Below are 13,686 nucleotides of genomic sequence, written 5' to 3'. Positions count from 1 at the left end.
AGGGTTTGGGGATACTGTGATGTAAGGTCTTTGAAGTTTATGTTACAGACTGAGGATGATGGGAGTGAGGATTAGATAGATAAAGTGTTATCACCCATTCTTGTTTGGCTCAAATATTTATTAATTTTACTTGTAATGGATGGATAGTGATCCTTCCACCCATTCCTCGCTAGCTAGGTCCTCCTGTGGTCTGCAATATGTATTTGCAGATAGTCTCCCAAAAATTAAGGGTATGAATTGAGAATATTTCCTCAAAATCTCAATCGTCCTCTTGCAGACTCCGTAAATGATCATTAGTACCATGCCTTTATCAAGTTCAGCTAGAGGAATGAAATTGAGAATTTCTCAGAATGAATATATAGCATTTCTTCATGTAGTTTCGTACAACTATTTGAGTACCAACTATGCCAGGTAGAAGATGGGTAGAGGTTGGCGGAAGATGAGTAAGACCTCAGTTCTGATCTCAAGATGCTCACAGGTGCTCACCTGTGCAGGCTTCCAACAGATAGGTAATTCCAGTACAGTATGTTGTAGTTCAAGTAAGCACGAGTCTGTCGGAGTCGGACAACAGTGGAGCTGACCTATCCAGGTGGAAGTGGGACGGAGTTGTGCAGGTTCAGAGTGGGCTTCCTGGAGACAGTGTTCATATGGCAGATGTTAGTAACACAGTGGTTAATGTCCCAGTTGGTAGAAGGTTGGGTTTCTGTAAGGGCACCCTCTTCTTGTGTTCTTCTGTTCTTTGATGCTTTCTTCTGGTCCCATTCTTTTTCTGCTATTAATCCTTCAAATGTGGGCTTCCTCCAGGCTTTTGTTTTGGGCTGCTTGTCACTCTGCCTTGGGAGGGTCATGTTCCAGTTTGTTATGGTCTGTGCTAATGACTCCCCACCCACATCTCTAGCCTACAGAGCTTTACTGAGTGTTCCACATCTGGGTGTGACCTGACATTAGGACGGGGGAGTCCAGCAACAACCAGACGTGTTTACCAACACTTTGAAGAGTTAAATACTGCCCCACTTGGAAGTTTCCCTGTACCAACAGAACTGTAAATCCAAACATAGTAACTCAGATATATCCAGGTGATCCAGAACAATCGTTATGTCAAAGTTTGTATGCTATAATAAAGATGAAAATCTAAAATGAAGACCCCTGAGGCAGTGCCTGAGAACCACAAACCTCATTTTGAGAAACACCAGACTCTCTAATCTTTATTTCTCTTTAGCCTACACATAAGGCCCTGCTCAGTCTGGCTTTCGCCTGTCTGTCCCATACTATCCCTTGACATCCTACCCTTCTTCCTCCCAAAGTGGGCTGATTGTTTTTCCTTAGCACCTCACGTCCCCTTTCCTCTCTCTGTGAGGAGTCTTTCTTATTCTCTTTTTCACTGAATCTTTTGAGAACCAGATCATTTCCCTCGTGGTGTCCCTAGACTGTGCGTACATGGTACCATAGCTACTCCTGTTTGCGTAAGTACATAGTATGTACAGCCACGTAATCTGTCACAAGTTAATGATGCTGATCTTATAAAATTGATGCACCATTGAAGCAGGAAGGCATTTACTGCACTGGGCTTATAGCCCTTGTGTGTGAGAGGTACAGTCAGAGATCTCCTGTTGTGTGCTAACCTTAAGCATAGAGTCTTTAAAGGGAAGAGCTAGGAAAATTGATGCCTGAAGTTCTGTCCTAATCCAATTCAAATGAATAAGTAATAACTTGAATTTTTTTTAATCAGATAAGTTACCCATAATTCAAACAGAACTTTATGTTAGATTTTATTTTTGAAGAAGAAGAAGGATTAAAGGAGGTCATCTATGAAGACTATAATTTGGTCTTCAGTGAAGATTGTAATTTGGCATTTTAGGCAAAATTATTTCCTTGAATAATACAACAGCACAGGTGTGATGCCCTTTGCCAAGTGTCCCCATGTAGTCTTAGCCCGTGTTTTTTTAAGAATTAGTATATATGGGCAGTTTGTTTCTTGTTGCACCATAATACCAAGGTTTTGGAAAATAATGGGATTTCCTATCCTCATCTTTGCCAGAAAGGGCATCAATCACAGGTGGACTTTGCTGTTTAACCTGTACGTGTGTTGAGAGTCCTTTACTCAGTGTCCTTTTGGATAATCCAGATCCAGTAGATTCTTTTGAACTCATGGAAGATGAATTCTTCAGTACTTACTACTACTGATAGAATGAATGCATTTACTTCTGTCACTTCAGAACAATGATTTACTGACAGGTAAAGAAATCAAAGATAATTCCCTATTTTTACAGATAAGCAGCAAAGATGAAGATTTTTTAGACCTTTCTGTTGACGTGGAACAAAACACATCGATCACTCACTGCTTAAGGTAACTGGAGAGTTACTTATTTTGAAGTTTAATGACTATCTTTGGTTTAGAGTCCTTTTAAATGAATACACAGTTTTCTGGTATAGACTAAATAAATGTATCTTGAATTTCACACAGGGGTTTCAGCAACACAGAAACTCTGTGCAGTGAATACAAATATTACTGTGAAGAATGTCGCAGCAAACAGGAAGCACACAAACGGTAATGTAACGTTTTTAAAATTTGGTAGTAGTTCTCTGGCAGTGGGTCATGTAGATGGGCTTTCCTAGCTGAAAGTTATGCCTGAAAATCTACAGAGTAAAAATGCCTAGTTTTATCATTAAGTAATTAAGACTCACTAAGTTATTCCTTGGTAAGCAACTGTCAGCTCTGCAACCTCCAGTGATTTTTCTCCACTTAATGAAAGTTGTTTAAGAATCATCAGCGAGTACAGTTAAAATACTTGACTTTGAAGCTTGCATGCTTTATGTAAACTTGGTCTTGGTGAGGAGGAAGAGTGGGGAAGATCCTTTTCCTCGCCTCTACTGTCGTTTCTGCTAGCCCCACATAGGATCTTGTGCTCTCTCTCATTTGGTATCTGGTGTCCAGGAATGGAATCGCATCATCACCATTCTTATTATTTTACTTTTTATTTTAGAACAATCTCAAGGTCAAAGAAAAGTAGTATGAACAGTACCAAGAATGCTTTTTTACCCAAAACCACTCAGACGTAAGGTATGATGTGGCTGTTTCCTACCAACAGGGAAGTTTCCCTATTGCCATAGTCACCCCCCTGGGGCAAGGCACGCTGGCATGTTAACTGTTCTAGTGGAAGGTATTTCATTAGCACGGATGTCCCAATACTGTCCTTTCTGGAACAAAACGATCCAGTTCAGAAACACATGTTATCTTTAGTATTCATGTGTCTTTTTCTTTTTACATTTGGAACAGTCTTTTCTTGGCTTTAAAAATCTCGATGCTTTTGAAAATTATAGATTATTTTATAGATTGTCCCTCTTTGGGTTCATCTTAAGGATTGCCCCTCTTTGTGTTCTCATGATGAGGTTCGGGTTATGTATTCTGGTGGGCATCTCACAGAGGTGATGCTCTATTCTCATTGTATCCTCTTATGCATGATTCCAATTTGTCTCACGTGTGCGGTCCCTCAGACCACTCCTGAGACACACTGGAAGGACTCACGAGACTCTGCATGTACGGTCAGGCCCACAGCCAAGACTTGTTACAGGGAAAATGGCAAAGCATCTCTATAGAGCAGAAAGCCAGGGGAGCTTCCAAGAGTTCAGTGCCATGGAGTCCCGCAAAACACCTAACCTCCGGGTGCCTGGGTGGCTCAGTGGGTTAGGCCTCTGCCTTCAGCTCAGGTCATGATCTCAGGGTCCTGGGATCGAGTCCCGCATCGGGCTCTGTGCTCGGCGGGGGGCCTGCTTCTCTCTCTCTCTCTCTCTCTCTGCCTGCCTCTCCGTCTACTTGTGATCTCTCTCTGTCAAATAAATAAATAAATAATCTTAAAAAAAAAAAAAAAAGACACCTAACCTCCTTCAGTACTGAGTAGGACATGGGGGAGGTGTCGTCTCCCCCGGAGGCTCATTACAGACCTAGTGTCCAAGGTTTTAAACTGAGAGCCAGGCATGTAGGTACCCCTCTGTCTTCCAGAATTCTAGACACTCAGAAGGAAAGGAGGTGTTGAGTGTAAACCATATTGTTTGTCCAGACAATTTAGGTCTATTGAGACACTCCCATCATTTAGGGAATGGTGGAAACACTCCTCAAATCCAAATTCTCATATGTTAACCAAGGACCATCCTTGCCAGCAGGCCTTTCCAGAAAGGATAGTCTGAGGCCTGCGAGGTTAACACTTTCCTGCCCATCCAGTTACTGGTGCTGTTCTGTTTGAGCACTTGACTGTGGTGATGTCTCCCAGAGGTCTTCTCTGTTAAGCAATGGTTTTTCCATTTATATAATTCATAAGTATTTTGTGTGGAGGTATTTTGAGGTTGTACATATGCCCATTCTTCATCAGACTTCTAATTTTTTTCATTTTCTAAATCTCAGCATGGACTCAAGGATTTTTTTTTTTAAATTCAGTGGGTTATGCTCCATTACCATTCGGCCAGTGGGGGCCCTTTCAAGCTATCACCCGTGTCTTTTTGGCATGTCCCATGTCCTTGAGTGACCCTTCACTTCGTAGCATAACATAACATAAGATGTTCCATGCTCATCTTGTACTCTTCTTGCCCCGACTCTGGTATCAGCCATTTATCCCAGGAGGCCTGCTTTCTTACAGGAGGACGATGATGTTTAGGAAGCAGGAATTTGGTATATAGATATGCTCACTGATACCAGGATGTCTGTGTTCCTGAGCCCCCTAGTGAAGTGAGCTGGACGATGTGTGTGTATGTATGTACTCCACACATGCTTACGTCAACCTGTCGATATTATCATGGATCTGTCTATACTGAGAAGCCATGAAGTCACAATGATATCCACAGTTTCAGCCGACACCATAGGGTTCATTCTAGTTTTGCCCTTTTTAATATTCATAATTTCCTTCTGACAGTACAATTTGGTTCCCAGTATCCTTCTGTATTTACTTACCTGGTTAGTGACCCTGTCCGTAACTGATCTTACTCCTCAACCGCCATGCGTGCACTCAACTCCCTATTGCACAGACATGCTTTCTGCTCTGCTCAGTCTTCTCCTCTCCCCTGCCTGCCCAGATGTCTATCCTGGAGGGCCCTACCTACCTAAATGGTTACACTGAAACGTTCATGAAAGGAAGAAGAACTTAGATTTTTAAATGACTGTGTTTTTATCTGTATTTTGGACACATGTATCTAGTAGGAAGGGAGATGTTTTAGGTGATGAGCCCAAGTAATCAAAACAGAGTACTCATTGTCCCCTTCTATTAGTGACGACGAGTAGAGTACCTCCCCTAAGTTTGGTTATGTCATGGGGGGTGATAAAATAGATTAACCCTGAAAATGTTGAAGAAGGAGCCTAAGACTATTGGTTAAGGAAGATAGAGTTGAGGACTAAATGTAGCTCAGAGGAGTGCCGTGACAAACTTCTTTGGCTCCACGGAGGTAAGTGCATCTGTGAGCATGAGCTGTTCTTCATCCAGAATCACAAATAGCCAGACATGAGTAATTAGAATTTGTCCAGCAACTCCAGCTGCTTGTTTTGAAGACATCCATGTGATTTTAATATAGTATTTAATAGTAGATCTTTTATTAAAATGCGTGGGAAATATATATACTCTGTCAAGAAATTAGAAAACACAGATTAAGTATAAATCAGTTTAGAATCATTATTTATAAAATCACTGTTAACATTTTTGTGTGTATCCTAGATTTTTAAAGAATGTATGTGTGTACACATGTAATTCTTGAAATGGAATTGAATTCTATGTACAGTTTTATAATTTTTTCCCTTAATAAATTACAGACATGTCAGTGAAAGTATACTTTTACATCATTCTTCAGAGGTGCTGCATAGTACTTTTTATATGGGCATGCCATAATTACTGAGTTTCTAAATCTAATAGTTTATATTGTTCCCTTTTTTCACTGCTATAAGGCTTTGATAAACATATTTTGTATGTATACGTCTACCCATACACACATTTTCACACAGGTTTTAGGCTGTTTCTATAGGATAAATTGTGTGTGGGTTAATGGAAAGATAGTATAGAAATCATTTTCTACTAGGATCTAGTGTCAGCCCTTCTGATAACTTGCACTGTGATATTGGGCAAGTCATTTAACCTTTTGGGTCTCACTTGATTAGTTGCTGTCTAAGATCCCTACCAGCTGTAGAAGTCTATAGTTTCTGGTCTCAGAATAAAAGAAAAAGATAGTGGATATACAGATCATCATTCTAATTAAACAAAAATCATTTTGACATTAAAATGTTTCAGTCTGGGGGTGCTGGGTGGCTTAGTTGGTTAGGCATCTGACTCTTGATTTCAGCTCAGGTCTTGATATCAGGTTTATGAGACCGAGCCCCCATGTGGAGTCTGCTTGGGATTCCTCTCTCCCTATCCTCCTATCCCCCTTCCTGCTTGCACACATTCTCTCTTTCAAATTAATAAATAAACAAAAGGTTTCAGTCTGTCTGAAGGACAAAAACCACATGATCACCTCAGTGGATAAAGAAAAGGTATTTGATAGAATTCAACACCTGTCTATGATAAAAAAACACTCAACAGACTAGGGATAGAAAAAACATACCTCAACATAATGAAGGCCCTCTGTGACAAGCCCACAGCTACCATACTCAGTGGTGAAAAACTGAAGAGCTTGTCCGCTTGGATCAAGAACAAGACAAGGATGTCTACTCTTGCCACTTTAATTCAACGTAGTGTTGGAAGTCCTAGAGCAGTTAGGTAAGAAAAAGAAAAGAAAGGAAAGACTGCCAGATGGGAAAAGAAGTTAAATTATCTCTGTTCACAGATAATATGATCTTGTATGCAGAAAACCCTAAAGATTAAACAACAACAATAAAAAGCCTTGTTAGAACTAGTAAGTATTCAGCAAAGGTGCAGATACAAAATCGGCACGTGAAAGTCCATTGCATTTCTGTACCCTGACTTGAACAGTTAGTGTATAATCTGAACAATCTGAAAAGATTGTTGAACTATCTGAACAATCTGAAAAGAAAATTAGCAAAATAATCCCATTTACAGTAGTATCAAAAAAGAATAAAATATTTAGAAATTGACTTAACAAAGGAGGCCAAAGACTTACGCACTAAAAAAAAAATAAGATATTGCTAAAAGAAATTAAAGAAGGTAACAAATCAATGAAAAGATACTCTGTGTTTGTGAATTGCAAGACTTAACGTCAAAATGGTCATAGTACCCAAAGCAGTCTGCAGATTCAGTTTAATGCCTACCAAAATCTCAATTGAGTTTTTTGATGACATAGGAAAAAAACAATCCAAAATTTCATATGGGAAATCTTAAAGGACTCTTAAAGCCAAACAATCTCAAAAGAAAAAGCTGGAGACCTTATACTTTTTAACTTCAAAACATATTATAGAGCTACAATAATCGAAGCAGTGTGGTAGTAGCAATAAAGACAGACATGTAGGCCAGTGGTATAGAGAGCCCAGCAGTAAATCCTTATTTATACAGTCAGATGATCTCCAAGAGTGCCAGTGCTACAAATAGATAAAGTACAGCCTCTTCAACACATAGTTTGGGAACACTGGATATCCATATGCAAAAGAATGAAGTTGGACCCTTATACCATATACAGAACTTAATTCAAAATGGAGTAATGACCTAAACGTAAGGCCACAACTATAAAGCTCCTTAAAAAAGAAACACAGGGGAAAATCTTCATGACATTGAATTTGGTAATCGTTTCTTAAGTATGACACCACACCGATAGCATAAGCAACAAGGCAAAAATAGGCTGGACCATAAGAAACTCAAAAACTTCTGCATAACGAAAGAAACAATAAATGGAGTGAAAAGGCATGAATGGGAGAAAATACTTGAAAACCAGTATGTGATAAGAGGTTAATATCCAGAATACATGGAGATCTCCTATAGCTCAACAACATAAACCAGTGACCTAATTTAAAAATGAAGAAGGAGGGGCGCCTGGGTGGCTCAGTTGGTTAAAGCCTCTGCCTCGGCTCTGGTCATGATCCCAGAGGCCTGGGATGGAGCCCCACATTGGGCTCTCTGCTCAGCGGGAAGCCTGCTTTCTGCCTGCCTCTCTGCCTACTTGTGATTTCTGTCAAATAAATAAATTAAATCTTTTTAAAAAAAAATGGACAAGGAACTTGAATGTTTTCCAAAGAAGATAAAAAATGGCCAACAAGCATATGAGAAGACAGTTAACGTCACAGATCATCAGGGAACTGCAAATCAGAACCACAGTGAGGTATCCCCTCACACTTGTTAGAAAACTCACATCGGAAAAAGAAAATAAGTGTTGGTAAGGGGGAGAAATTGAAACCTTGTATACTGTTGGTAGGAAGGTTAAGTGGTGCAGCTGCTTTGGAAAACAGTATGGAGGCTCCTCAGAATACTAAAAACAGAATTACCACATGACCCAGCATTCTTGCTTCTAGATACACACCCAAAAGAATTTGAAAACAGTGTATCTAAGAGATTATATGTACTCCTTTGTTTATTGCTGCAGTGTTCACATTAACAAAGAGGTGGAAACAACTTAAATGTCCATCAACAGATGAATGGTTAAAGAACATGTGGGATGGACATCTAGTGGATATTATTCTGCCTTAAAGCAGAAGGACATTTGGTTATACAACAAGGTGGATGGATCTTGAGTGTATTATGCTAAGTGAAATAAGCTAATCACAAAAGCCAAAAAGACACATTGTAATCACAAAAAGACAATTTCTGGATGACTCCAGTTATATGAAGACTCTAAGTAGTCACATTTTTAGCAACAAGTAAAATGCTGGTTGTCGGGTCTTGGGGGAGGGGCAAAGGAGAGTTGTTCAGTGGGTGTAGAGTTTCATTGTGCAAGATGAGAAAGTTCTAGAGATCTGTTGCACAACAATGGTGCTAATTGGAAACACTGCTATACCATACATTTAGAAAGGGTTAAGATGGTGCAGTTTATGTTACGTGTTTTTTAACCACAGAAGAAAAAAACATGTGGTTTGGCCTTCATTCAGACTATATATGTTCCTATATGCAGACAATGTGTTCCTCAAAACCAAAGGTTTCAGTATTGGAATCCTGAAGAATGATTTTGGGAGATGTTACCATAAAAGAAGTATTCCATGATCAAATGAATTCGCTCTATAATAAAACTTCCTCTTAATTATTTATTCATGCTTCATATTACAAACTCTGAGAATACTCACAGAATAAGAGAAATTTATCTTTTTATTTAGCTTTATGCAGAATTTATCTGTGCAGGGACTCCTTTTACATGGCCCACCTGTTGAACTGTGTAAGGCTGTATACACAGGCTTGGCAGATGTAGGTGAACAGCCAGAAGCTGATACCCAGTGGGAGGATAAAGCCCCTGAGGAAAAGCAAAGTGCTTTCCCGCAGGGAACTGGAAGGTGAGGATTAGGATTTCCATGGCTTTGCTTCCCCAGGTGTTTTCCTGTCCTCTGGGCGTGGGGGTGGTGGGGGATGTTTTTGAAGCTGCTCTGCTGTCAGTCTTCTCTGCCTCAGAGCAGGGTTCAGTGAGTGGCTGGGGGGGGGGGGGGGGAAGCCAGCCTGACTGGTTCTCTGCTCCGCCTCCTTCCTCTCTTCACTCTTCACTTCCAGGCCTGGGGCCTGCCACGTGAGGCATCAGGGAAGACCTGTGTGGCGCCCAGGTCAGCAGCATCGAGGTGTCATGGCCTCTGTCTCCCGTCTACTCTGGTCTAGTCACTGAGGTCCTTCCTGTTTCTGAGGGCAAGTTCTTCCGTTTTGCTCCATTTTCACAACCAGCTCCGTATCCGATTCTTCCATGTGCAGGTCCTAGTCAAGGCTAGTGTCATGTTGGCAGCCTGGTCGTGGCCACATGCCCAGTCACTCCTGGCATGTACCCTGCTGTAACAGGATACCTAGACTGGGTGCGTTACAAGCGCCAGGGGCGTCCTTAGAGTTCTGGGCGCTAGCAGTCCCGAATCAAGGCGCCAGCGTGCCCTGTGCCCGTGAGGGCCCTCTTCCTGCTTCCTCGAAGGTGCCTTCTCACACCGCGTCCTCACGTGCTGGAAGGATGCTGGCAGACTGTCTAGGGTGTCTGTTATAAGGATACCAGTTCCATTCCTTAGGGCTCCAACCTCATGACCTAAGCATCTCCCGGGGCCCCGCCTCCTAGTACCGTCACGTTAGGTTTTGAACATGGGACCTTCTTGGGACTTTCGGGGGCTGACTTTCCTCTCAGTGCTGACAACTCAGTCATATGGTGTCTTCCTCACCTGTGGTCTAGCCTCTGTTCCCCTCTCACTCCTTAGCCTGCCTACCCCAGGTAGGCCTTCTGGATGGGATAGTATATGAGAATAATGGGATTTCATGTGTGTACAACTACTGAACTCTTCTGTGTGGTCGTAACTTCTCTGCTGGGGCACCTGGGTGGCTCAGGCAGTTAAGTGTCTGCCTTTGGCTCAGGTCATGATCCCAGGGTCCTGTGATCCCCCCACCCCCTGCTCAGCGGGGAGCCTGCTGAAAGACTTCTCTGCCAACAGAATTTTATTAAGTTCTTAGGTGCTTGTGCTAGGATATTAACTTCTGTCTGGCAGAGTTTGCCTATAGTGCCCTTTGGCCCACATTCACCGTACAGCCCTCTTTGCTGGGCTCACAGGGCTTATACAGATCGAAGATCCACTTAAAAGAGTGGCTTCTGGCTTTTCTTGACCAGGGCGTGGGGTGAAAAATCAGAACATCAGACAGCTTTGGAACCTGGCACCTGCGTTCCTGGGGCCGTCTGTTGCCTCAGTGGAGTAGCTGGTGTTCCAGCCCGGGAATGGTGGCAGACAGTGCCCGTTCTCCAGCGCCCCCACTCCTGTAGGATGCTCTCACTCTGGCTCCTCTCGGGGGGACTCCCCTTGGTCTGCTGCTGAAGGAAGCTCCCGAGAGTTTCTTTCCCCCAGTGGCTTTCGACCAGTGGATGGAGATGAGAGTGCGAAAACCCAGTTACCTTGCTGTCCGTGCAGAGTAGAGAAATTCAGAGCTCAGAGCTGAAGCTGCCCTCTGTGCCACTTTTCCAGAGACTGAATCCTTAGCTGGCTTCTTCCCTTTCCTTCTTGGCTCCCTCCGGTCAGGGTCTGCTTCTGGCTAATTAGACCCTGAATAGGAAGGATGTGACTGCTGCCTCTTCTTACAGTGGTTTGATTTGTGACCTGGTGTGTAATGTGGGCAGTGCATTTTTACCAAGAAAATAAGTCTGCCCTTCCCTGGTTTTCTAGAAAAATATTTGGATTAGGTTGGAAGAGGACATGCTTGTTTTTAAAAAATCACATTGCTGATAAGCATACGTTTTCTGCCAAGATGTAAAATTTCTGTAAAATTTAAGTGGGGTCAAGGTTTCTTTTCTTCAGGAGGAGAAGGATGCTATCTATTATCTTAAGATGCCCCTTACGTATTTATTATTATTACTTTGCTAATTTAGGAATATAAAGAAGTCTTTGCATTTTTACAGTTATTGGTCTTTAGAAAGAACCTGAGGAAAAAACATCATTGCATTTAGAACTATTGCATCATCACCGGCTGAGATTTATATGTTACTGGGTTCAGTTCGATAATGTTCTCTTGATTTTCATATCTTTGAAATATCATGAGGGGTATCATTAGTCTGTAATTTTCTTAAACCTCTGTCAGGTTTTGGTGTCAGGTTCATGCTGGTCTCAAAAATGAGTTGGTGATATGAACATTGGAGTACAGATGGCCCTTTTTTTTTCACGACATCTGTATCTTTGGGGTGAATACCCAGTAGTGCAAGTGCAGGGTCATAGGGAAGCTCTGTTTTTAATTTCTTTCTTTTGTGTGTGTGTGTGTGTGTATGTGTGTGTGTGTTTGATGTCACTGTTCTTTATTTTATTAATTTTTAAATTAATTTTTAAATTTTTTATAAGCATAGAATATATTTTTATCCCCAGGGGTACATGTCTGTGAATTGCCAGGTTTACACATTTCACAGCACTCACCATAGCACTTACCCTCCCCAATGTCCATAACTCCACCACACAGTTGCCAAACTGTAGAAAGGACCAAGATGCCCTTCAACAGATGAATGGATAAAGAAGATTTGGTCCATATATACTATGGAGTATTACGCCTCCATCAGAAAAGATGAATACCCAACTTTTGTATCAACACGGACAGGACTGGAAGAGATTATGCTGAGTGAAATAAGTCAAGCAGAGAGAGTCAAGTGTCATATGGTTTCACTTACTTGTGAGCATAAGGAATAACATGGAGGAGATGGGAGATGGGGAGAAGTGAGTGGGGGGAAATGGGAGTGTGGGGAGACAAACCATGAGAGACTGTGGATTCTGAGAAACAAACTGAGCGTTTTGGAGGGGAGGGGGATGGGGGGTTGGGTGAGAATGGTGGTGGGTATTATGGAGGGCACGTACTGCATGGAGCAGTGGGTGTGGTTCATAAGCAATGAATGCTGGAACACTGAAAAGAAATAAAATAAAATTGAGTTGGTGATGGTTCCCTCTTGCATAAAGGGGCTTGTGTAAGGTGGGTGTAGGCACAGGCATATCTCACTTTATTGTCCTTCACAGATACTGCATTTTTTTTTTTTAACAAGCTGAAGGTTTATGGCATCCCTGAGACAAGCAAGTCTAGTAATGCCCTTTTTCTGATGTCATTTGCTGACTTCATGTCTCTATGTCATATTTTGGTCATTCCCACGGTATTTCTGACTTTTCCCTTCAGCGATCTGTGATCAGTGATCTTTGATGTCATTCTTGTAATTGTTGGGGGTACCATAGACCATGCCATATAAGGTGATGAGCTTACCTGGTACATGTGTGTGTCCTGACTGCCCTGTCCACTGGCCATTCCCCCACCTCTTCTCCTTTCCTCTGGCCCCTCTGTTCCCTGAGACACAACGAAATTGAAATGAGGCCAGTTAGTAGCCCTACAGTGGCCTCTAAGTGCTCAAGTGAAAGGAAAAGTCACATGTCCCTCACTTTGAATCAAAGACTAAAAGCTAGTTTTTTTGTGCCAAACATCAGCCAAGTCGGGAGTGCAAAGGAAACAAACTTGAAGGACATTAAAAGTGCTACTCCTGTGAGCATATGAATGATAAGAAAGTGGAAAAAGTTCTATTGCTGGTTCGGAGAAAGTTCGAGTGGTCTAGAGAGAAGAGCAAACCAGCCCCAGCCTTCCTTTAAGCCAAAGCCTGACCCCGAGCAAGGCCCTAGGTCTCTGTGATTCTGGGAGGGCTGACAGAGGTGAGGAAGCTGCAGAGAAAAGTCTGAAGCTGCAGAGGCTGGTCCATGAGGTTGAAGGAAAGAACCAACTCCGTAACAGAAAGTACAAGGTGAAGCAGCAAGGGCTGGGGAGAAGCTGCGGCGAGTTCTCCAGAAGGTTCAGCTACAATAGCGATGAAAGCAGCTACACACCACAGCAGGTTTCCAGTGTAGACAAGACAGCCTTCTACTGGAAGAAGATGCCGTCAAGGACTTTCAGAGCTAGAGAGGAGAAGTCAGTGCCTGGCTTCACAGCTTCAGAGGACAGGCTGACTCTCACGTTAGACTCTCACAGCTAGTGCAGCTGGTGACTTCAGCTGAAGCCGGGGCTCACTGACCATTCCGAAAATTCTAGGGCCCTTCAGAATTACTCTAAACCTACTCTGCCCATGCTCTAGAAATGGAACAATGAAGCCTGGGTGACAGCACAT

General features: G+C 42.3%; 1 protein-coding gene across 2 annotated transcripts in view; it reads left to right on the top strand.

Moving 5' to 3' along the window:
* LOC122906955 (ubiquitin carboxyl-terminal hydrolase 12) overlaps window positions 1–13,686 on the top strand; it is a 102,713-nt gene that overhangs the window by 79,124 nt on the left and 9,903 nt on the right. For both annotated transcript variants that reach the window (XM_044249470.1, XM_044249471.1), the window contains 2 exons: window positions 2,271–2,347; window positions 2,465–2,548. In XM_044249470.1, coding sequence (XP_044105405.1) covers window positions 2,271–2,347; window positions 2,465–2,548 — 161 coding nt within the window. The remainder of the gene's footprint in view (window positions 1–2,270; window positions 2,348–2,464; window positions 2,549–13,686) is intronic.

Source organism: Neovison vison, chromosome 5 (genome assembly GCF_020171115.1).
Source record: "Neovison vison isolate M4711 chromosome 5, ASM_NN_V1, whole genome shotgun sequence".
Taxonomy (NCBI): Eukaryota; Metazoa; Chordata; class Mammalia; order Carnivora; family Mustelidae; genus Neogale; species Neogale vison.
This window is presented reverse-complemented; position numbering and strand designations above follow the sequence as displayed.